General features: G+C 37.9%; 1 protein-coding gene across 1 annotated transcript in view; it reads left to right on the forward strand.

The window, feature by feature from the left end:
• LOC145682081 (gamma-aminobutyric acid receptor subunit alpha-6-like) overlaps nucleotides 1-23055 on the forward strand; it is a 285876-nt gene that overhangs the window by 167323 nt on the left and 95498 nt on the right. Inside the window, exons 6-7 of the mRNA XM_081753678.1 lie at nucleotides 7721-7855; nucleotides 10357-10509. Coding sequence (XP_081609804.1) covers nucleotides 7721-7855; nucleotides 10357-10509 — 288 coding nt within the window. The remainder of the gene's footprint in view (nucleotides 1-7720; nucleotides 7856-10356; nucleotides 10510-23055) is intronic.

The raw sequence follows: 23055 nt of genomic DNA on the forward strand, positions 1-23055 counted from the left end.
GCACTGTCCAGCATATTAGCCGTGCTCTACAAACAACTCTCGATAACTTCATCAAGTGGTGCCAGAAATGGCATTTAAGTATCAACAATGACAAAACGCAAGCACTGGTCTTCCTACCACCTAACAGACGTTCCAGGGTCTACCGAAATCCGACACTCATGCGGGTAACTGTCGATGGGTATCTTGTACGCCCCACCAACACTGCTACGTACTTGGGCGTCGGCTTTGATTCAAAACTGACTTGGAATGCACACTTTCAAAAACTGAGAGCTAAGGCTACTATTCGATTAAATCTTTTACGTCGTCTTACAGGCACATCTTGGGGCCTCAAACCCGATGTCTTACTCCATACTTATAAGATGTTTCTCCGACCTATTCTCACTTTCGGACATACGGCCTGGTGCAATGCTTCTACTTCCTTCTACGAAAAACTTTGCATATTGGAGCGTCATGCTATTCGACTAGCTCATCGGATTAAACTTCCGTATCCTACGTGGCTCACCTATATCGACTTTCCGAAGATCACAGACCATATTGCACAACTTCGAAATCGGTACATTACATCTTGCATTGAAACGGGCCATGCACTATTCTTGGATATTCTTCGAACTGATGCTGTCACTGATGCCGCATATCGTTACAAGCATACCCCATTGAATATACTCATTTCCTTATATGTCCGCCACGCAGATCTCACAGTAGCAGAACGCGACATTTATGCCATTTATATCATTCATGCTCATATTCCTCATGTTTTTCCATCTTAACACAGAGATCCTCACAACTAGCAAGGCCTTCCCCCTGTGATCATTAGTCCCGAGTCGCCCCGGGACAGAAGATTTAACCTGCATCTGTCTGACTAATTTCTATCTATTTGTGATGTGACGGCACTTCATCTCATCTTTCATTTTCATTAACGCACATTTTCGCACCAGAACTATCTCACATTATGTTGGTATTCTTGCACATTTGCACCTATTTTCTCCTCAATTATATTTCGCTATTCACGTGATAACCTGTATTTATCATTTTTTGCCTTATTTAATTTATTTATCCTTCGTTGTATATTCACATGTTGTATTTTCATTGTACTAACTTCTTTTGTGTACCTTATCATCATAAAAATACAAATGTAAATAAATAAAGTGCAAAAATAAAAAAAATGAAAATGATGCTATAACCCTTCTCAAAACTAATGCACAAATACCGATGTAACTAATCAAACTTCACTTAGCCCATCCCATTCTTTGAGAAACTACATTTGTATAGAAAATCACATGCCACAGAGAGGGCGTAATCCTCTAAGAGGCAGGAGAAGTCTATAAATTTTCCAGAAATATATTGAATTGATAAGAGTCAATTTTCCTATTCTCCTTTCAAAAAAAATCGTTTCCACTGAACTGGCCACCTGGAGATTTAATCAGGTTAAAAAAATGGGATATCCGTAGCTGGCGGAGAAAAATAAGCGAGTCACTTAGGATTTCCATCCCCGTTGGTAGAATTATTTGGCGATCTTCGTATATACAGTTGGATTACTTGCCCCTTTGAGGTTGAGAAAACAACCGTCGAATTATTTTTAAACCTCCACGGAGGTTGACAGACAAAATTGATCTTATCTGTTGACGACCTTGGCTTAACGATTTATTTTAATACTCTCCTCTTCGGAGGCAGAGATAACTAAAACTAGTTGACGTCTTTGGCACCTCTACCGGCTAACGATTAGTAGTGCTTCCTCTTCGGAGGAGTAGGCACGCTAATAAACTCAGAACTTAGAGCACCGCTCTAAGAACACACTATATACAAGGACCGTCACTACCCTCCTTTGTGGTAAGCTGGCGCCATCTCCTACTTTAACTATCAAGATGGCCTCTCAGAAGACACCAGTCAAATCTGAGGAAAAGGCACAATCAAACAAGAATCCTAGTGTCAGGAGCAAAATAATACGAGCAACTTATAAACCTGAAGACTTTCTTCTGCCATTAGGTAAAACCAAGCAAATAAGCGTTCCACCGAAGTCAAAATTGAAAACTCCTACACATAAACAGACAAGTGCTTCGCAACCATCAAAGTCGAATAACGCCAAAGATATGGATTTCACAGTAGTGGAGACAGTAAAGCGACGTATGTCTTCTTTGGTCAATTTCAACAAAGCAGAAAAACAAATCAACAGCACTCAAGAATATCATCAACTTCCCACCAGTAATAAGTTCGATGCTTTGTCACCCGAACAAACAGATAATGCTAGAGCCATCAATAACAATGCACTGACAAATAAGGCCTCCATTTTCAAGCCACCTCCAATTTTCATATACCTTTATAAAGACTCTGTCGCGGGCATTGAAGGAGCCTCCCTTAGCACAGCCCAACAAAGAGCGCATTCGACTTCAAGCAGCTCTATTAAGGCTTATTGTGAACAGACGAAGACTGAATATGCCACAGGAGTATCAAGAACTGAAAGACCCATGAAGATAGTTGTCCGAAAACTGCCTATTGACACAGAATTAGATGACCTGAAAGAAGATCTTATAAGTTTTTGCTACAAACCGACAAGCGTCCATCAAATATCTCGCAAAAGTAAGACGGATGACAAGAAAATACTAATGCCATTATACTTGGCTGCTTTGGAGAGAACTGCAGCTGTTAAAGAGATCTATGCAATTAATAACTTGCTACATTACAAGATCCAAATCGAACCCTATAAGCCTCCCTCTAGGCTACAATGTTATAGGTGCCAACGTTTGGGGCATTCGCAAGATACCTGTCAAGCCCACCCGCGGTGTCTCAAATGCGGGCAACTGCATTTCACACAGTCTTGCAGTAAACCAGATACATCCACACCCGCCACTTGTGCAAACTGTCAAGGAGATCACCAGGCAAATTACCTCGGTTGCCCGGTATTTAAATCTTACTCCGAGGCTCTAAAATTGCCGGCACAGCAGCCGAAGAAACACCCAGATAAAATCAAGAAAAGTTCCCAAAACCCATCAGATGAGGCAATTTCCATTCCCACTATTGTCAATGTCCAACCTGTGGCTACGGATGGTGACGACGCTGAATCTTCCACTTCATCCCACACCAATTCAGCTTTTACTCAACAACAGGAGAACCCTAAAGAAGACCTGGACATAAAGTCCGTTCTTTCATTCCTCAAGGGCTTAAATTTCCGCAAAATAATAACACATATCAAACGTGGTATTACACGTTTCCGACAAGCTGCAGACTCAGCTTCCAAGGCTGCAGCAGTCATAGAAATGGCGGCAAATGGTTGACGATGGCTGTTTCTAACTCCAGCGTCCTACATCACACACTTGTCCTCGCTACGTGGAATGCAGATGGTCTCGAGGATCAGAAACAAATGCTGATTAGATTTCTCACACATCATAGAGTTGATGTCATGTTTATACAAGAAACACACTTTACTGCTCGTATCAGTACTTGGCGACTACCCAATTACATTGTGTACCGACAGGATAGAGTGGGCAGACAGAAAGGAGGATTATTACTTATCATCAAAAAGGCATTCCGAGTCAAGTTGATTACAATACCACCCCTACTTACTTTGGAGGCACTTGCTATTCAATTAATAACTCCAGGCGTTCCATTAATATTGGTTACCGGGTACAGGTCCCCGGCCACATTGCTAACTTAGAGCCAAAAGTCATCTTAGCTGGAGATCTTAATTCTAAACATGGAGAATGGAACTCCATTACTCTAAACACTGCTGGAAGTGATTTATATCAATATCTACTTACCTCCAACTTCATCATCAGTGCTCCACCTGACCCAAATCATCATCCAAAATTCGGCGGACAACCCGATGTTCTTGACGTCGCTCTTTGCAAAGACGTATCCTTTACTGTCGATCCTTATGTCATTTCGGATTTAGATTCTGACCACGATCCAGTCATTTTTCACGTCTCGCACCGCAGCATCGCTCATTCTGCCCCTATCTTCAAGCAAATAGAAACTGATTGGGATATATTTAAACAGCAACTAAACACTATGATCGATCTACGAGAGCGGCCCGCCACCATTGAGGACATCGACCAAGCGGTATCTCACATCACGTTAGCACTTCGCACAGCAGAGGCAGCGAGCTCCACCTCCATAATCTCTCCAACGCAAACCAGTCAATGTGACAGTTTCCACCAACAACTCTATATTCATCTAAAACGTTGGGCTAGACGTCGATGGCAGCACACACTACATCCAGCATATAAAACACTGTGCAACAAACTGCGTACAAAGCTCAAGTTGCTGGCAACGCGACAAAATCAACAATACTGAGAAGACACTTTTCAAAATGTCACAGTAAATGACCGTAAAATTTGGACATACTCCAAATCATTCCAATGTGCTACAAATGCTTCCAAACCTAGAGTCATACAAGGACCTCAAGGACTGACACAAGATCCTCAGTCGCAAGCGAACATTTTCGCTGACTGTCTGGAAGAACAGTTCCAGCCTAACAGAGCACGCCTCGATCCCTACCTCAAACAGCACATCCGTACCACACTATATACCATAAGGACACAAAATCCCACACATGACATCACCTTAGTAACACATCGGGAAATAGAAAGACAACTAAAATGTCTGCCAGGAAAGACAACATCTGGGCCCGATGGGATTCGATCTGAGACCCTAAAACATCCAACTAGAAAACTACTGGTCTTTTTAACCTATTTACTTAATGCCATATTTCAATATGCTACTACTCCAAGACCTGGAAGGAAGCTCGTGTCATCACCATCCCCAAATCTGGAAAGAATCCACTGCTCCCGGAAAACTATAGAACCGATAAGTATTCTGTCGCACTTGAGTAAACTCTTTGAACGTGTGTTCCTCTGGAGGCTGAAACAACATGTAGTAAATAGAGACCTCCTACCTTTCCATCAGTTTGGGTTTCGTGCCCAGCATAGCACAACTACACAACTCGTACGAGTAGTGGATCACTTAACAGCGGCTTTTAACACGAAACAACACACCCTTGGAGTCTACCCAGATGTCTCAAAAGCCTTTGATAAAGTCTGGTTAGCAGGACTATTATATAATCTTTACACCCAAGGTTTTCCGGATCGTCTACATTTACTTCGTTGATACGTCATTGACAGAAAATTTCATGTGTCTGTTGACGGTGTCAAATCCACGTCTAGATCTATCAAAGCAGGTATTCCAAGGGGCGCTGTACTTTCACCGTTCTTATATAATCTGTACACGGCAGATCTCCCGACCTTACCGGACTGCTTTTTCGCAACATATGTTGACGATACTGTCTTTTTCACGACCAGTAGCTCACTTGCACAGTGTTACATCTACATGCAACGACAACTAAACGGTTTTCAGGAATGGGCAAGACGTTGGAGGATTAAAATCAACGCAGACAAAAGCTGTGTTGTCATTTACAGTAACAGACGTATCCGTGCTCCACGAAATTTAACCTATAAGAACGCTTGTATTCCTCACGCTATCTACGCCAAATATTTGGGTGTGACCTTAGACCGTGGTCTAACGTTCGCCGCTCACATTAGGGACATAAAACAAAGAGCCTTACGAAAAATCTCAGCGTTGTACCTCATCTTTCGCTGCAGTTCACTTTAACATGAGGTTCGAGTTCACATCTTCAAGATGATAGTCCTGTCTATAATCTCTTATGCATGTCCTGCCTGGCAACATGCTTCACCCAGTCATATACAAACACTCGAAAGTGTACAAACTCGAGCTGGTCGTATAATCACTGGTCACGACAGATACACACGAAACAGTCAGATTCTGGACGATTTAGAGCTACCCACTGTTAGAGAAGTTCTACGGTATTTGCACAATAGGTTCTGGCGTACTTTACCCAGACATATTAATCCAGCCAAAGCTAACATCGGCACTGAACGCACTCTACGGAACGTCTATCGCACGCCACGTCTTTAATATCTTTGCAGAAGTCGTAATGAAATCATAATCAGCTACTCTGCAACAGTTGCAGATGTAGACTTCTATCCATAACAAAACAATAGTAATTTCCAACTAACTACCAACACATCTTTATATATTTTTTATACAATCCTACTCATGGAGTCAGGGGCTCCGGCCCGATACTCTATACAAAACTACAACATTACCGTGACCGTTTTTCACTAAGTTAACATACCAGTACCATGCTGAGTGATTGTTAATTTGTATTTTAACCATGCATTGGTATGGATGTTTCAGTGCTTAAGTACCAATACGTTGTTGCGAAAATTGAGAGTAGAGGTTTAAAAGTGACAATGAAGGGCCTGTGTAGCGGTACAGCCTGTTACGAAGCGGCCATGTTGCAGTTTAATGGCGGTACTAGGGGTTCAGAGGAGTAGAAACGGCGGCAGGAGACCAACACGTGTGCGACATTTTGACGGCAGCAGACACGTTACGCTGAACGGGCCGCCGACGGAAAAAGTCTGAAGTCGTTAGCGGGCCGCTGTCGATACTGGCTAGTGGTCTGCTCATAGCCGCTGGCAGGCTGAGAGCGGGCCACCAGCGATTGCCAATGGGGGTGTTAACGATAGTTTACCATAAAGAAAAGATAATAATATAATGGTTTGGTAATAATAAAATCTGCTTTAGTAGTAAATCATTACCATAGATACATTACATTTTTTAAAAATCCAATTATCTGTTTGTATCGCACTACGCCATACTGCGATGGGATACCGTTCAAATAAGATCATTAAATCGAATCATAACTTTACTTTCCTGAGCAGAGAGAGAAGGGGGGTATAGGCAAGGGCGCCCATGTCGTGGTTTCCAAGGGGGGCAAGGATAAGCGACATTTCAAATATAGTTTTAAATTTTATTGTAACTATTCTAAAAATGCAATTGAGTTTTCGATATTCCGAAGTACAATTTCTTCTAGGGACATCATGCCGGTTAGGCTAAAGGAGGCGGTGATTATGAGAAATGAATGAAATGGTGGAATGAAGAAAGTGGGAGGAAACGAAAGAACCCCGAGAAAACCCACGCCACGCACGGTGTTTGTCGACCACAAAATTCACTTGGCGGGAGCAGTGTTTGAACCCGGGATTCCATGCACCGGAGGTGAACGATCTACCACTGAGCCTCCGCGGCCCCGAAATTAAGAGTTAATGATAAATTTAAGCTATATATATCATTAACTAAACCATGCTATGTATTGTCGTCATACTAGAGTTCTAATGAAAAGCTTAATGAGTTTATATTTCAATATCAGTTTCACCTCAATAAGTGACATGCTTCTCGTACAGCATCACTCAAAATAATTCGTTTTTGAATCAAAAGATCAAATATATTTCAATCAAAAATTTACTTGCATACCTTATATCTGCATATCTATATACAATGTAGCCGAACCCAAACTATTACTTAACTCAGTACGATATGCTTATTCCGTAGAAAATATAAAAACTCGATATAGGGGCCTTTCAAAAATTTTGTGGACCCTGATCCAAAAACTAATTGTTGGCCAAGATCGTAATTTTTTGATCCCTTTTTGCTTTTTCCGAAATTCTTGTTCTCCATTTCCTCAAAAGATATCCATGAGCTTCTATACTCATGCATATCATTTTGTTCAGATCAATATGAGTTTTCAATTGGTTTTCCTATTTATGTCCCATGTTGGGACAAATTGTGTCCCTTTAAACGCTAATAATATTGTAGAATTTTCCTTTCTACTTTGGTTGGTAGCAATATAAAATTGTACTCTGTATTTTAGATGCTTATACATCGAAAGAGCTTATCTATCAATGGCAGAGCGGGAAAAGTGTAAGCTTTGAACCAGGAATGGCTTTATCTCAATTTGATTTAATAAGCAGCCCCCAAAGAAATCTTACAATAATTAGAAGAGAAGGTGAGTTTCCATAATTTATTATTTATCCAAACACATTGAAGGAATTAAGTTAAGTCACGTATTATTATTATTATTATTATTATTATTACACTATGCAACACTTAAAAAAATTGTCCTTCGGTTGCTATTGTTGATTTCTTAGTCATATTCATTCAACATTTACGAAAATGTGCATAATTTTCATGAAACTTCTTTTGTAAGTTTAACATCGATATGTTTTTAAAAAAAATAGCGCTATGAAATATATTAGACACTGTATTTAGATTGATTAAAGGAGTTTGGTACTAAGTTCCTCAACACCCCTATTATAACATCAAAAGCGTAGGCCAGTTAAATACTTAACTTGGGTACATAGATATCAGGGACGCCCGAAGATTTTTTTAAGGGGCCATCTCGATGCCTCTTATATTACATTTGATATTTCTGGTATTTAATATATATAGTTTGCTATATTACGTATACATTGTCGTGAGTCAGGGTGGACTCTCTCTGCCTCCTTCGTGCGACCATGATAGATATCCATGTGTACCTGTGTATATCTTAGAAATGTGTCCTTTTCCTACCTTTTCGTTTATGCGTATCATCATTTTCATGAATTAGCCCCCTGATATAGTTCCTCATCATGTTCTCGTTATATTGTCCTTTGTAACCGCGTTCGAAAGTCATAATGTCTTGGTGAAATCGCTCCCCGTGTTCCTCTGTACCCATATTTTCCTTAAAACTGTCCAGGTGCGAGGCAAGAACATGTAACTTAAGTGACATCCTCCAACCCGTTTCGCCATGGTTTGTCACCATGTTCATAAGTTCCACATAATTTTCAGCTCTGTAATTTCCTAAGAAACACTCAACAACTGCCACACAGCTGCTCCAGGCTTCTTTTTCAATCTCAGTTAGCAACGTTGAGACCTCAGTGAACTGGATTATTATCATCACTTGCGTTCTACAAACACTCCAGCCTTCATCTTAGCACGAGATAGCTGCAGAAACATGTCTTGTAAAACCTTGAATGTGTCATAATCTCTATCCAAATCTTTCACAAATTGCTTGATAATGCCACGTTTAATGTGTAGAGGTGGTAACAATACCATTTTATGGACCACAAGTGACTCCTATCTTACGTTATGTGTCCTCACAGTTTTTTATTCCCATTGTGGCCAGTGCTTCCTCCGGTAGTGGTCCTCGGCGTCACTACTCTCTCACAAACAAAGGTAACACGAGAATTTAGTGAAACCGCCCTGTAAATCCGTGAGTAAGGCAATAATTTTAAAGTCCCCTATTACTTGCAACCCATATTTTGTATACTCTAAATTGTCCAATAAGGTCTTCAAACTGTTAGTCTTCCTTCATAGAGACGGAATGAATCACAGGTATAGATAGGTGCTTATTCCCATTGTACAAATGCACAGCCCTAACATCTAGACGAGCTGTCTATAAACAAACGCCACTCTTTCAGAACGCAGGGTATATTTAAAGCATAAACACTTATAAGCCCAATCCAGCTTTCATACAAAAAATTTGGAAAACTGTTCGTTCCGTCTCCTTTGAGCTGTTGCGTTTACTGATTTATCAACTATGTTCTACTATTTTACCTAACATCTTTACTCAGACTTAGATCTCGAATAAGATCATTTAAATCTGGTTAGGATAGTAGGGTTGTCTATTAGTAGTTCATAGCTGCAATTTTTAATAAAAAAAGGCATGCTGTGACACAGTTGCAGTATAATAGGATATTCTTTTGTTATAAATATACAAAGTGGCTCAAAAGTAGGTATATAGTACCGCAGTGATCATCTCATTGCATTTTATATAATTTCTTATTGTTATCCATCAGATAGACTTAGCTTCTTTATTATTTGTTCTTAATGTGTTTTTACTTACATCTTAAGCTCGGAAGAGCAGAAACAAATACACCCATAAACTAGAATGTTATACTTGATCAATGCAATACCTACTTTTAGCTGCCCTGTATATACACATACCTTTAAACCCTTACAAATAGCCTTAAAACACTCTGCCCAATGCATGTTGACTCTATCGCGAATCTCTCAATGTTGGCAAGTTCATCAATCGAATTTAAATGCAACTTAACGCAACAAACATTTTAAGATGCGCATATAAATTAATTAATATAGGACAAATTCCATATTTTCGATCTACTACTTACATAAGCGAAGTTTCATGGAAAAAATACACCATTTCTGGTTATTTTCAAGGTAACAATACAGGAAATCACTATTATAAGACAAGGACAAAATGAGTGTTGCATAGTGTTATTATAGCACACATGTATTAAATTTGGAATGAACAAAATAATTTACTACATATACTAATGTTTGAGACATTAATAACCGCTCATTTTCTCTCGTACTTACAGCATGACACGAGGTCCTTCTTTTCGAAAGATATTCATATCACAATCTGAAATTTTTCTAAGAGTAATATCCCTGAGACTGGGCTTTGCCTCAAAGAATACATTATATTTTTATATATATATATTTTAGGAGAATTTTCTGCTCTTCAAGTGAATTTCAATCTTCAGAGGCACACAGGATATTTTCTGATTCAAGTCTACGTACCTTGTATTCTGATTGTCGTCATGTCTTGGGTTTCATTCTGGATACATAGAGAAGCTACCAGTGACAGGGTTGGTTTGGGTAAGTGACAAGCGAAAATAATTAAAAACGATTTGAAAATAAATATTTTATATCTATATAATTTCCTAAGAAAATCTTTCTTTTATTTCTATAACACTAAAAGAAACAGCTTTATTTTATCGTAGTGGATGAGTTTAAAACCACCTAGGCAACATGAGACGTAAAAACATGTGGCCTATAACGAATAGCCATGCTACAAAACATGCAGTTCCACTTAAATCAAATCGAGGTTATTCAAACAGAAAACATATGTGTTTACCACCCCGAAACTTTGATCTCCTATCAGTTCAAGTATTCGAACTTAGAATTGTAATATTAGAGACATTCCATAATAATTATTTAGTTTCAGTATGAATAAATCATTGTTGAGTTGGACGGAATATTTTAGACACAGAACATGTTCAAACGTATGACTCAAAATTATACTTTAGTAAAGTAATATGATCAAATAGATATAGAATCGGAGCGAGATTCTATACAGTATCTGTCTCATCTTTGTAGGCTTCGAGATGCAGATCTTGATCTCGTTTCAATAATCTCGAACTACATTGTAGCACATAAAAATAGGTAGGTAGCATTATTTTAAATCATGTCATTTCAATTATTTTTATGTTTTATTCCTTGACTAGTATTACTATAATTTATGTAGCATATTATGATCTAGTGGCTAATACGGCAATTCTAAGGCCGATCCGTATTTGATGTCAGTAAACTCAAGTAAATTGCATATTTCAATAAATTCCTACACTTCAATTCTAGGTTTATCGTCAATTCTGTTCTTTAACTATTCCTTATACAGAAACATTTGATCATTATTTTATAAATATTGTTATATTTCTGTATACTATTATATTATACACTTAGTTGAAGCTTTATTGTTGTTTTGCTCTTACTTAGTATGTCAGGTAGTGGGTTAGTTCTGAACTCTACATAAAGTTATACGAAAAGAAATTGTTATAGTTTCTGTATGTTTCACTGAAAACAGAAGCGGATATAGAGCGCGTTAATGAGGCAAGAATTTTCATTTCACTTCTAGCTTCTTTATATCTTTATTTATTATTATAACTCAAGTAACTTGCTTGTATATATTGAAAATGTTTTAAACTATGGATTTCGTCATATATACATTTATCGAAGTGCTAATTAAAAATTTGCAATCATTAATCTACCTCAGCATCAGAAAGTCAGTTTATCACCCCAAAGGGGTAAGGTGGAGCTGTTAGAGTTACTTTACCCAATGTGTTCTTCATTATTTGGATTGTTTTTTATTATAATTTCAAAGCAATTTAGCACCAAAAATGTCATTACATGTTTGCTCTTTGCCTGATGTGAGATTACTCCTCAAACTTTGAAGAAACTCACATTTTCTCATTCTAGACGGAACCATTCCTTTTTTATTACACAACTCACCTTCCATGATATTTTTCTCTTGTACTTGCATAATTCTGTTCAGATGTTTCTTTGCATCTTAAGGTAGATGATAGCTTGCGATTGATCATTTCGTATCAAAATTATTTCTTCTAATTGGGTGTTTCTTTACTTGGCTCTTGAGATTAGTTTGGATATGAAACTCTGAAGAAAAATACAAAGTAAAGCAATCTCAGAATATCTCCCTAAAGCCTAGACTAAGTTATATTTATCTTCTCCTTTCGTTTTATTGTTTACTGTGAGACGAAATAAATGTATACGTTGCCTCTGTTTGATGTCGTAATATGTAATTTCTTCTGAAAAAAATATCTTCGCGTAGAGCCTTCTGGAAGTCTTAAATGTTGTTGGGAAACGCTGAAACTGCTAATATTAATGTGATCTACTTGTAATAACTACTTGTGATGTAATAACTACTTGTTGAATAATATCTTGAAATGCTCTCGTGATTAGATGCACTTCTTTGTTCTAAGTCTTGTTTCTTCTTCAGTTCACAAAATCATTTCTTGCAATTGCGGATGCGATATTTGAGTGTGGTAGAAGTTGTATTATTGCTTCTTAATTTTTTAACGATCCTATTCTACATTGCCCATGCACATTGTTTGATTTTGACTGCACAAAGGGTCGGAACTGGCCTTTAGTTTTCGTGTAATCTCAGATTCCGTTATTATTTATGGTGTCCTTTGTATACTACTTTTGTATGGTCGTTAAGGATAGGCACTGGCTCATTTCCGTGGCCTCCTACTTTACATATCGCACAGAAATTCATCTTAAGTAGTTGGTGGCAGGGGTGTCTGAATATCACCACACCTGTAATACATAAATTTGATTCTGCACTGGAAAATAGTATGACCATATTTACACGTTCAACAGTGTATAGAAGCACTTTTAAATTTGAATTTGCTTTGGAAACTTAATGTTAAGCCTTATGAGGTAAGTTACTTTGCTTGGATTGAGTTGTTGGAAAATAAATGTACTAGTTCATCTGGTCCTGAAAATGTCCCAATTCTGATTATATTTCTGAAGTTTACTATTTGGAGGGGAAGATGGGCCCAAAGAAGATCAATTTGACTGTGGTCTCGTTTAAGGGTAATCATATATGAATTTTCCTTTCTTGTTCTTTTGACTACACTGTTCAATAGGTTTCTTGGTATCTTCAACATAATAGGCAGGTTGGTCACATTTTTGGGATTGAAATGTCCTGAGGAACCAAGTTATTTTCCTTTATTTCGAAACACTAATATGACTGATAATTCGCAATGGCTTAATATTGCCCGTTTATGTTCAGAAACTATTTTTCTAGGTATAGAGTTAGAAATGTAGATTAAAAGTGAGTGAATTGACTTAATTCATGTCGTGGATGTGTACAATATATGTGGTTCTTGTGGTATCTTCCTGTCCTTCTAGGTTAATAGGTCATGCAAAAAGAATTTTCTGTTATTCTTTACTTGAGTGTTCTTAGCGTATATCACGTTACTGTGCCATTCTCAATCCATGTTCTTCTTGATAGGTGTAGTTATTAGCGTTCTTTGAAAAAGTTGTTTTGTTGTTTTTATCAACTTTCTCCTTCTGGTTTCCATCTGCTTCTCCTTCTGAAGAAACATGTTGATATTTCGACCCAGTTACTACTAATTTATAGATGAGATATAGCTTCCACACTCATTAGGACTTCTCTACGAAGAGTGTGTTACGATATTTAATCTCTTACATTGTTGACGAAGAATAACTTAGGAAGTAACATTTTTTTCGGGGGGGGGGACTTGAAAAATAGATAAGAAGTCATCACTCCACTAATCGACTTACCTTAAAACAGAGTGATTCTCGTGAATAAAATTCTATAACATCACAATGCATTTTAATATGGTATTTCTTGGATAAAAGAAATTAACACATAAAAAATTTGATAAATAATAATTCTATACGAAAGAACTATTGAACAATAATAATTGATTTCTGATTTTAAAATTGAAATTACGATACCAAGATGGAAACATTAAATTGATGACACATTCACAGAAAGTGTAGAGGATGAAAGAATAGCAAAATGTTTAGCAGTGCGGCTGCGTGATGTATCACATGCGCTTGAAATGCTCTCTGGACAAAGCAACGGATACAGGGCTCAGAGACGCAGTAATGGTCGACGATTGAACAATGCCTTTTAGTACAATGCTGTAAGCACTACAGGAGACTTCCTCTTTGGATCACGAAAGTCGGTTTGCATATTGCAATCAGTGTTGGGCAAAATCAATTAAAATAAATTGCAATTGAACAATCAATTGAAAGTAATTGCTCTGAAAATTAATTGCAATTCATTTGAAATGCAATTGATTTCGATTTGTAATTGACAATTAATTTCAATTGCAATTGGATTCAATTTGTAATTGACAATTAATTTCAATTGCAATTGAATTCAATCATAAAATTATCAATTAAATTTTCGTCAATTGTTAATTGTTAATTGTTAATTGGCAGTTGAACATTTAATTGTTAATTGCCAATCGCAAATGGTGCAATTGAAACATTTAATTGTTAATTGCAATTGACAATTTAAACTTTTAATTGTTAATTGTGATTGTTAATTGCAATTGAAATCAGCAATTAAAACTGAAGATAAGAAGATGTGTGTATGTTGTGTTGGCCACTTGTTACTATTTTACATATTTCAAATAAGGTACTTATAAGAAATGCTGGATAACTACCATCCCTTCGCCCCCTGGGAAGAAAGCGGTGAAATTAAGTATTTTTTAAATATATTATGTTTATGGTTCTATTCCCCTCGAAAGAACTCTATATGCCCGTCATGCATACAATAGGGATGGGCACGAGCGAATCCGAGAGAGTTTTTCTTTAAAACTCGACTCGACTCAAAGCAGACATCTTTGAACTCGACTCGAGAACTCGGCTCGAAAAGTTTCTCCCAACTCGACTCGAATTTGGATCGAATTTCGAGACGAATCGAGCCATAACGAGTCAATTCGAGCTAAATCTTTGTGTAGTTTCAAGTACTACTCTCTTCAAGTATCCTACATAGACAATACATTTATCAATGATACCACTACAACTACTATAACTAATTATTATTATAACACCGTATATAAACATGGAATATAGGCGGTTTGTGTCTGAATACTAAAAATTAGTTGACTGACTATCTCGATCGTCAAGAAATCTTCAGGAAGCAAGGACATCGGTGAAGAGGTTCGAGGTCTGAGTTCAGGAGGAGTAAGTATTCGGGCTAGAACCAAAAAATGTTAAAAGTTATAGCTCTCCAGCCAAACATGTTCAAAATTGCTCGGCCCGGGTTTAGGGTTGTCAACGACTCAAGCGGCACGTTCACAGATCATTCATTTATCGAGCCGAACCGAGAAGTAAGCCGAGCCAACAGCTCACCCAACCAAGCCAGCTCGAGCCGAACCGAACCGAGCTGATTGCTTACCCCAACCGAGCCGGTTCGAGCCATCGGATCAGTTGAGCTGACTCGAACCCAGCCCTTGGACTCGTTTCAACGGAGCTGGATCGAGCCATTGGCTCCATTCGAGCCGAGTCGACGACTCTTCCCTATCGAGCCGGCTCAAGCCATCGGCTCAATTGAGCCCACTCGATGGGTCATCCCAACCAAGCCAGCTCAAACTGTTCCCTTAGTTGAACAGAGCCGAACCGGTTGACATCACTATCCCGGTTGGGCTTCTATTTGGCTAAAAAAATGGACCGTGCAGTTCTCAGCCTTGATGGTAAGAACTACAGTATATACTTAGCTATATTGGTGCTCACGGCGTCATTAACTTGTTCTGCCACCAACGAATTTCGAGGTACTTTATTTTGCATATTTCGTGCGTGTTTTGTGTCGCTTGGTGCGACTATTCCCACATTTTGTGCATCAACGGGAGTGGGTCAGAAAGTTCCTACAAATATGGCGGAACAACTTATTGCTGTTCCGCCACCAATGAATTTCGAGATCGTTTCCTTCACATCATTTTGTGCCGTTTTGTGCATCAACTGCCACGTTTTGTGCGTCATGGGAAGTGGGTTACAATGAATCCCCAAGGTGGAACGAAAATGACCCACTGTTCCGCCACCAACAAATTTCGAGGCCGCTTCTTTCGCACCCTTTAATGCCAGTTTCTTACCGTTTTCAAGCGCGTATTTTCACGTTTTGTGTGCCACTGAAAGTGGTTCAAAATGGGCTTCCAAGATGAGACGAAAATGACCAAGAGTTCCGCCACTATCGAATTTCGAGGTCGTTAATTTCACATCGAGTACCCTTTTGTGCACCTATTTCGACGTTTTGTGCGTCACTGGAAGAGGGTCAAAATGGGTCTCGAAGGTGGGATTAACATGCCCCACTGCTCCGCCACTACCGAATTTTGAGGCCCTTTCTTTCGCATCGTTTAGTGCCTTTTTTAAAAGAAGTTTTCTGCATGTGTTTCACGTCCTGTACATCACCCGAGTCGAGTTAAGCGGGCCTTTAAAGTGGGAGTTAAATGGCTCAATGTTCCGCCACTATCGAATTTCTAGGTCGTTTCTTTCGCATCGTTTAGTGCCTGTTTCGTACGTTTTGTGCGTCACCGGAAGTGGGTCAATATGGACCTACGAATATAACGAAACAAGTTATTGCTGTTCCGCCACCAACGAATTTGGAGGACGTTTCCTTCACATCGTTTAGTGTATATTTTGTACCGTTCTGTTCGCCTACTTCCACGTTTTGAGCATCACCAGAAATGCGTCAAAATGGTCCATCAAGGTCCATTAAGAAAAATGAGCCATTGTTCCGCTACTATCGAATTTGGAGGTCATTTCTTTCGAATCGTATAGTGCCTGTTTTGTACCGTTTTCTGCGCCTATTTCCACTGTAGTGCGACAACGAAAATGAGTCAAAATGGCGTACAAGTATAGCGGAATAACTCAATGTTGTTCCTTCACCATCGAATGTCGCCATTTCCTTCACATTTTTTGTGCGTAATTTGTGTCGCTTTGTGCATCAGTGGAAGTGCGTCAAATGGGCCTTGAAAGTGGAATCAATATGTATTTTTCTGACATATTTGTAGTCCTCTTTGACCCACTTTCGGTGGCGCACAAAACGTGAAATTATGCGAAGAAACGGTAGAAAACATGCACTAAACAATGCTAAAGGAGCGACCTTAAAATTCGATACTGGTGGGACAATGGGTCATTTTTTCCCACATTGAATGCCCATTTTGACCCACTACCATTGATTCACAAAACGTAGGCTTACAAAACGGTAGAAAACACGCACAAGACGATGTGAAGAAAACGACCTCGAAATCGTTCATGACGGAACAGCATTAACTTCTTCCGCCATGTTTGTAGGATAACATTGACCCATTTGCGATGACGCAGTAAACGTGGAAATAGGCGCCAAACGCCACAAAACAAGCGTGAAAGGATGTGAAATTAACGACCTCGAAATTCGAAAGTGGGGGAACTCTTGATTATTTTCGTCCCATCTTGAAAGCCCATTTTGACCCACTTCTGGTGACGCACAAAACGTGGAAATAGGCGCACAAAACCGCACAAAACAGACACTAAAAGATTTGAAGGAAACAACCTCGAAATGCGCAAGAGCATTAACTTGTTCCGAAATATTTGTAAACCCATTTTGACTAATTTCCGGTGACGCACAAAACGTGCGAATAGGCGCACAAAACGACAGAAAGCATTCGCAAAACGATGCGAAAGAATGCACCTCGAAATTCTTTGTTGGCGGAACAATGGGTCATTATTGTTCCACCATGGTGGCCCTTTTGATCCACTTTCGATTACAGACAAAACGTGAAAATAGGCGCACAAAACATCACGAAACACGCATAAAACGATGTGAAGGAAACGACCTCCAAATTTGTTGATGGCGAACAGTATTAAGTTGTTTCGTTACATTCGTAAGCTCATTTTAACTCATTTCTGGTGACGCACAAAACGTACAAAACAGGCACTAAACGATGCGAAAGAAACGACCTCGAAATTCGATAGTGGCGGACCAGTAAGTCATTTAACTCCCAATTTGAAGGCCAGGTTAACTCACTTGCGGTGACGCACAAGACGAGGAAAGAGGCGCAGAAAACTTAAAAAAATAGGCATTAACGATGCGAAAGAAACAACCTAGAAATTCGATAGTGGCGGAACAATGGGTAATTTTCCTCACACTTTCGAGGCTCATTTTGACATACGGTAAAGCACAAAACGTCGAAATAGGGGCACGAAACGGCACAAAACAGGCACTAGTCGATGTGAAAGGAACGATTTCGAAATTCGGTAGTGGCGGAGCAGTGGGTCATTTTCATCCGACCTTCGAGGCTTATTTTGACCTACTCCCAGTAATGCACAAACAATGGAAATACGCGCTGGAAACGGCAACAAACTGGCACTAAACAATACAAAAGAAGCGACCTCAAAATTCGATGGTGGTGGAACAGTGGGTCATTTTCGTCTCGCCTTGGAGACCCATTTTAACCCAGTTTTCATGACGCACAAAAAGTGAGAATAGGCGTACAAAATAGCACAAAAGGATGCAAAAGGAACATGCTCGAAATTCGTTGGTGGCGGAACAACTTAATGACGTCGGTGCTCACGGCATTTGACGCTGTCTCTTTATAAAAATCTATAGTACGAGATTCACTAGAAGTACCCCTCGAGATGCACTAAAAGTACGAGACAAAATGCTACCCTGTCGTGAGTACCGTTAAAAGTATTCCACATTACTGCTTACATTTCTCATAGCTTTCGCGGGAAACTGAGCAACGGGACAACAATTAAGAAACATTTCTAAAATTTGATGTATTTTGTGCAGAACGAGAGAGCTATTTGTCAAACTCGGCTCGGCACGAAACTCGACATAAATTTGTGAAAGTAAAAATAAACAGAACGTGTTCTTGCATTTTTTTTTTAAATCTCTTTTATGGAAGGGGAATTCCTACGTATGGGAAACTGGTATTGGGTTGATTTGTAAAAAAATAACCGAAAACGATCGATATTAGTTGAGAAACAAATTGAGAAACAAAACATACAGTGCTTCGCATTATATATACACTGCTTTCTATTATAATAATTACTGAAGCGTGTGTTTAGCGTTCAGAGCTCAAGGAAATCAAGTTGTGAGAAAAAGAGACATAAAATTTGTACTGTAAGCTTAGCTACATGGAAATTTTAAGTTTGCACGGTACGCTTAATTATATGGAAAATTTTATACATTTTTCTTACGTTGGTCTACTTTTAACTAGTTTTGGGACTTTCAAATTTTATTATTTTTTCCACTGAAAAGTATCTATAATTCAACAAGGAAATAATTATCAATGATAATTATAATAATTATCTATATAATTGAATTTATTTTAATTTGGTCCATGACAAACACTGTACCATTTTGTACTAGCTATTATGCCCGTTCCTCGCACGGATCAGATAAAATATCAATGTAAACAAACTGAGCAACGGAACAACAATTAAGAAACATTTCTAAAATTGGACATATTTTGTGTGAATATATATCTAACAAGGTACTTGTGTTTTCATTGGGGAGACTGATGGGGGCTGAATTTGAACGTAAACACTAACAGGAGTGTCGCTATACATCTGAGCAACCCCGATATGGATTCGACACAAATATTGTTCATTTTCAACTACTTTTACATGTTCCGGTAAATGTCCGCTGAGAACCCTTTGGTTCGAATTGTGCAAAAAATCTCCTCTGGCCCGCAGCCGATACCGCGAAAACTATGAATGTGACACTAACAACTGTCATTTTCTACTACTTTTTCAATATCCCGGAAAAAGCCCCTATGATCCCGTGGTTCCAATTTTAAAAAAACAAGGCCTCTGGCCCGCTGCCGATGGAGGCTATATTTTGAAGTCAACGCCTGTGGAAGTATCACCATTCATCTCAGTAACAGCCAAAACTGTGGATTCGACAGTAATATCAGTCATTTTCCATTATTTTTACATTGCTGTGGAAATCAATTGCAATTGAATGGATTGCAAGTTAATTTCAATTGCAATTGAATTCAGTCAATCAATTGCAATTACTTTCAATCGATTGATTAATTATAATTGATTCTCCATTATTAATGGCTAACTGCAATTAACAATTACTTACTTCAATTGTTAATTGCAAATTTACATTATTAATTCAATTGAAATTTGCCCAAAACTGATTGCAATTATGGGTCATCGTTTCAGAACATTGGTGCACTTGTCAAGATTAATTCAGACAGAGAGATAGAAAGTTGATGACTACTGAAATTATATATATGTATGTACAGCGAGCCACAAAAGTATCTAACACCTAAGTGCTCTTATTCCATTACTTGTCCATTATTCTCCATTAGTCTCCATTGCTTGTCCATTACTCTAATTCCATTACTCCATGGCATTTGTAGTTGTGTGGACGCCTAGACAGATGCAACTCAACTTACACATAACTTTTCTCTACACTGACAGCACTTGGTAACCCTGATTCAGGTGTTTTTGCAGGTAAAACTGTAAAATAGGTGACTAACGAAGAAGTTCTCCGTTCTAAGATTAATCTCTATGGTTTGGATCGTCTTTTCCAAAGAACACCATATACTAATTTCAATATAGCTGTGTACGTAGTGTATTATTTCTTTATATACTATACGTTTAGAGAAATAAAAATACTGATCACGCATTAATCAGGAAATGCTTGAAAGTAGCTGAAAATATCACATGTAGAACAATTGTTGAAAATAAATTTGTAAATGATTGCCTCCATTGAGAGACCTTCTGCAATTCTCGTCATTCTAACACTGAAAGATCTTGCTTGTCACACTCAGCATATATTGAAATTAAAATTGAAACATTTGAAATAGTTTCAACATGGCCGGGATATGAACCTGGGTCAGCCGAATAGAAGTTCAATACGCTACCCACTTATCTACCGGGTCACTTCACCTTTCATCTAAAACATTAGCTAGTTAAAATCGTTGCCTGTAAGACTATACAAAACACTAATGCTCGTATAGGGAGACGTGCCTTATGAGTGTCACAACGACTTACTCGAGATTTCCTTCTTTAACTCAAAAACAACTTATATAGACCTTCGTTGATGAGGAAAATATCACGAAACGTTCTTCAAGTTAAGGCTACCTCGTCGTTTTTAAGGCTACCTCGACTACTATTTTTCCTCATCGTAACTTCTAATTTCCAAAGAAGAAAAGCCGGCAGCATTTACGCCGATCCAAAGAGTTTCAGTATTCGCGTGCTACCCTGTATTATTTTTCGCGCGCTACTCTAGCCAGCTGTTTGAAGTTGGTCATGTAAAATGAACAGAAAAATTGGGGCAAGAGAACAGACTACTTCTACTACTACTACTATTACTACTACTACTGCTATTATTATTATTATTATTACTAGTATTACTACTACTACTACTACTACTTTTACCATTGATCCGTATATTAAAACTTCAAGATTATTTTAAAGAAAGAAGTGTTTAAAGAGAAAAAAATTAAAAAATTATCGGTATTAAATAACACATTTTAAGTATTATTTTCAATCTTAATTTAATGAAATGTGTTATGAAAATTTAAAAAATAAAATTCTCTGGACAGGGTTTAAACCCACGCTAAAAACTATTTTCAGTACTAACATGTTGCGTTAGCACGCTCGGCTAAGAGGGCCTACAGCAGTTGGCCTTTACTTTCCGCTATATGTTGGTCATGGCTTTTGATGTCCTATCTCTATCGGCCAATAAGATCAGAGGATATCTGAAACTTTTGGGATCCGCGAAAATGCAATCCGGCAGACATTATTTTCGCATTCTTTGAATTACGTCAACATGTGTAGAAAAAGAAAGTAATCTGTTTGTCTTCCGTAACTACTGTACTTTTAATCTTTGTATGAGGAATTTGTGGTAGATTTGCAAAATCATGAAACTCGTATGGCAGAGACACGGGTTCGAATCCCGTCGTGACAATTATTTTTTTTAACTGGAAGGTATTGTTTACGTAATTGCTATTCTAATTCTGTTATTACTTTCTTTATTGTTATTATTATTATTATTATTATTATTATTATTATTATTATTATTATTATTATTATTATTATTATTATTATTATTATTAGAAAGTTGAGACTTGGCTACATATTTTATATTATATGAACTTTTTGATTATTCAATTTGAAGTCTTTTTGTTGATATGGAACATATCTGAAATGGTGAATTGCTTAAAAAATTAATATTCTAGTAGTAGTAGAGAAGAAGAAGTAGTAGTAGAAACATAGCCAATTTCTGTGAAATAATTACCTTTGTTTTCCATCAGTCCTATTTTGGACCTATACTAACGATATTCGCGAAACACATTACATTCTCAGACAGTATGAATCTAAGTTATTACGGCTGACGTCATCTTGTAGGCCACTGTTCTATTGCGAATGCACTGAAGAAAGTTGTATCAACACTAAGATTGAGAGAAATTGAATGTTTTCTACATTATCTTACATTGGAAGTATGAACATTACCAAAAAAATCTTCAATTACCAGTCTGGAATCGAGCTGAGAACCACCGGAATGTGAAACTAACTTTTATCCCCCTACTCTAAGACATCGCTGTCAATTAAGAAGGGGAAATCTTGGTGTAAGGTGTCTTAAACAAATCGCAAACTTTTACCATTTCATTGTTGTAAAACTCTTCTTTCGGTAATAATAAAATAGAGAGTGTTATGTAGGAACAATAGTCAAGAGAATGCAAATCTAAATTCTCAAAGTAAATTGTTGAAAATGAGCGATTGATATAGAATTAGTGGATGTTGTTGCAGTATTTTGACATGAGGAAGTTTAACGTCTGCTTGAGCATCGAGGCTAATGTTATGCGAAACTACAGTGTATATATATATATATATGTATATGTATATGTATATGTATATATATATATATATATATATATATATATATATATTCGAGTATGTCTTTATAATTATATTTTTTCACGACCCAGTAGTGTACATTGCAGATTGTCGAGTTCAACGTTTTATTAAGGTTATTGATATTGAAGAAACAGAATTCTCTAACCGTTGGACCTCGAAGGCGTAATATGTGTCCCGAACACTGAAACGTACTTTTTATATATTTTGTCTTTTTATTATGTTATT

The sequence above is a fragment of the Thermobia domestica genome, chromosome 3 (assembly GCF_964235325.1).
Source record: "Thermobia domestica chromosome 3, izTheDome1.hap1.1, whole genome shotgun sequence".
Classification (NCBI taxonomy): Eukaryota; Metazoa; Arthropoda; class Insecta; order Zygentoma; family Lepismatidae; genus Thermobia; species Thermobia domestica.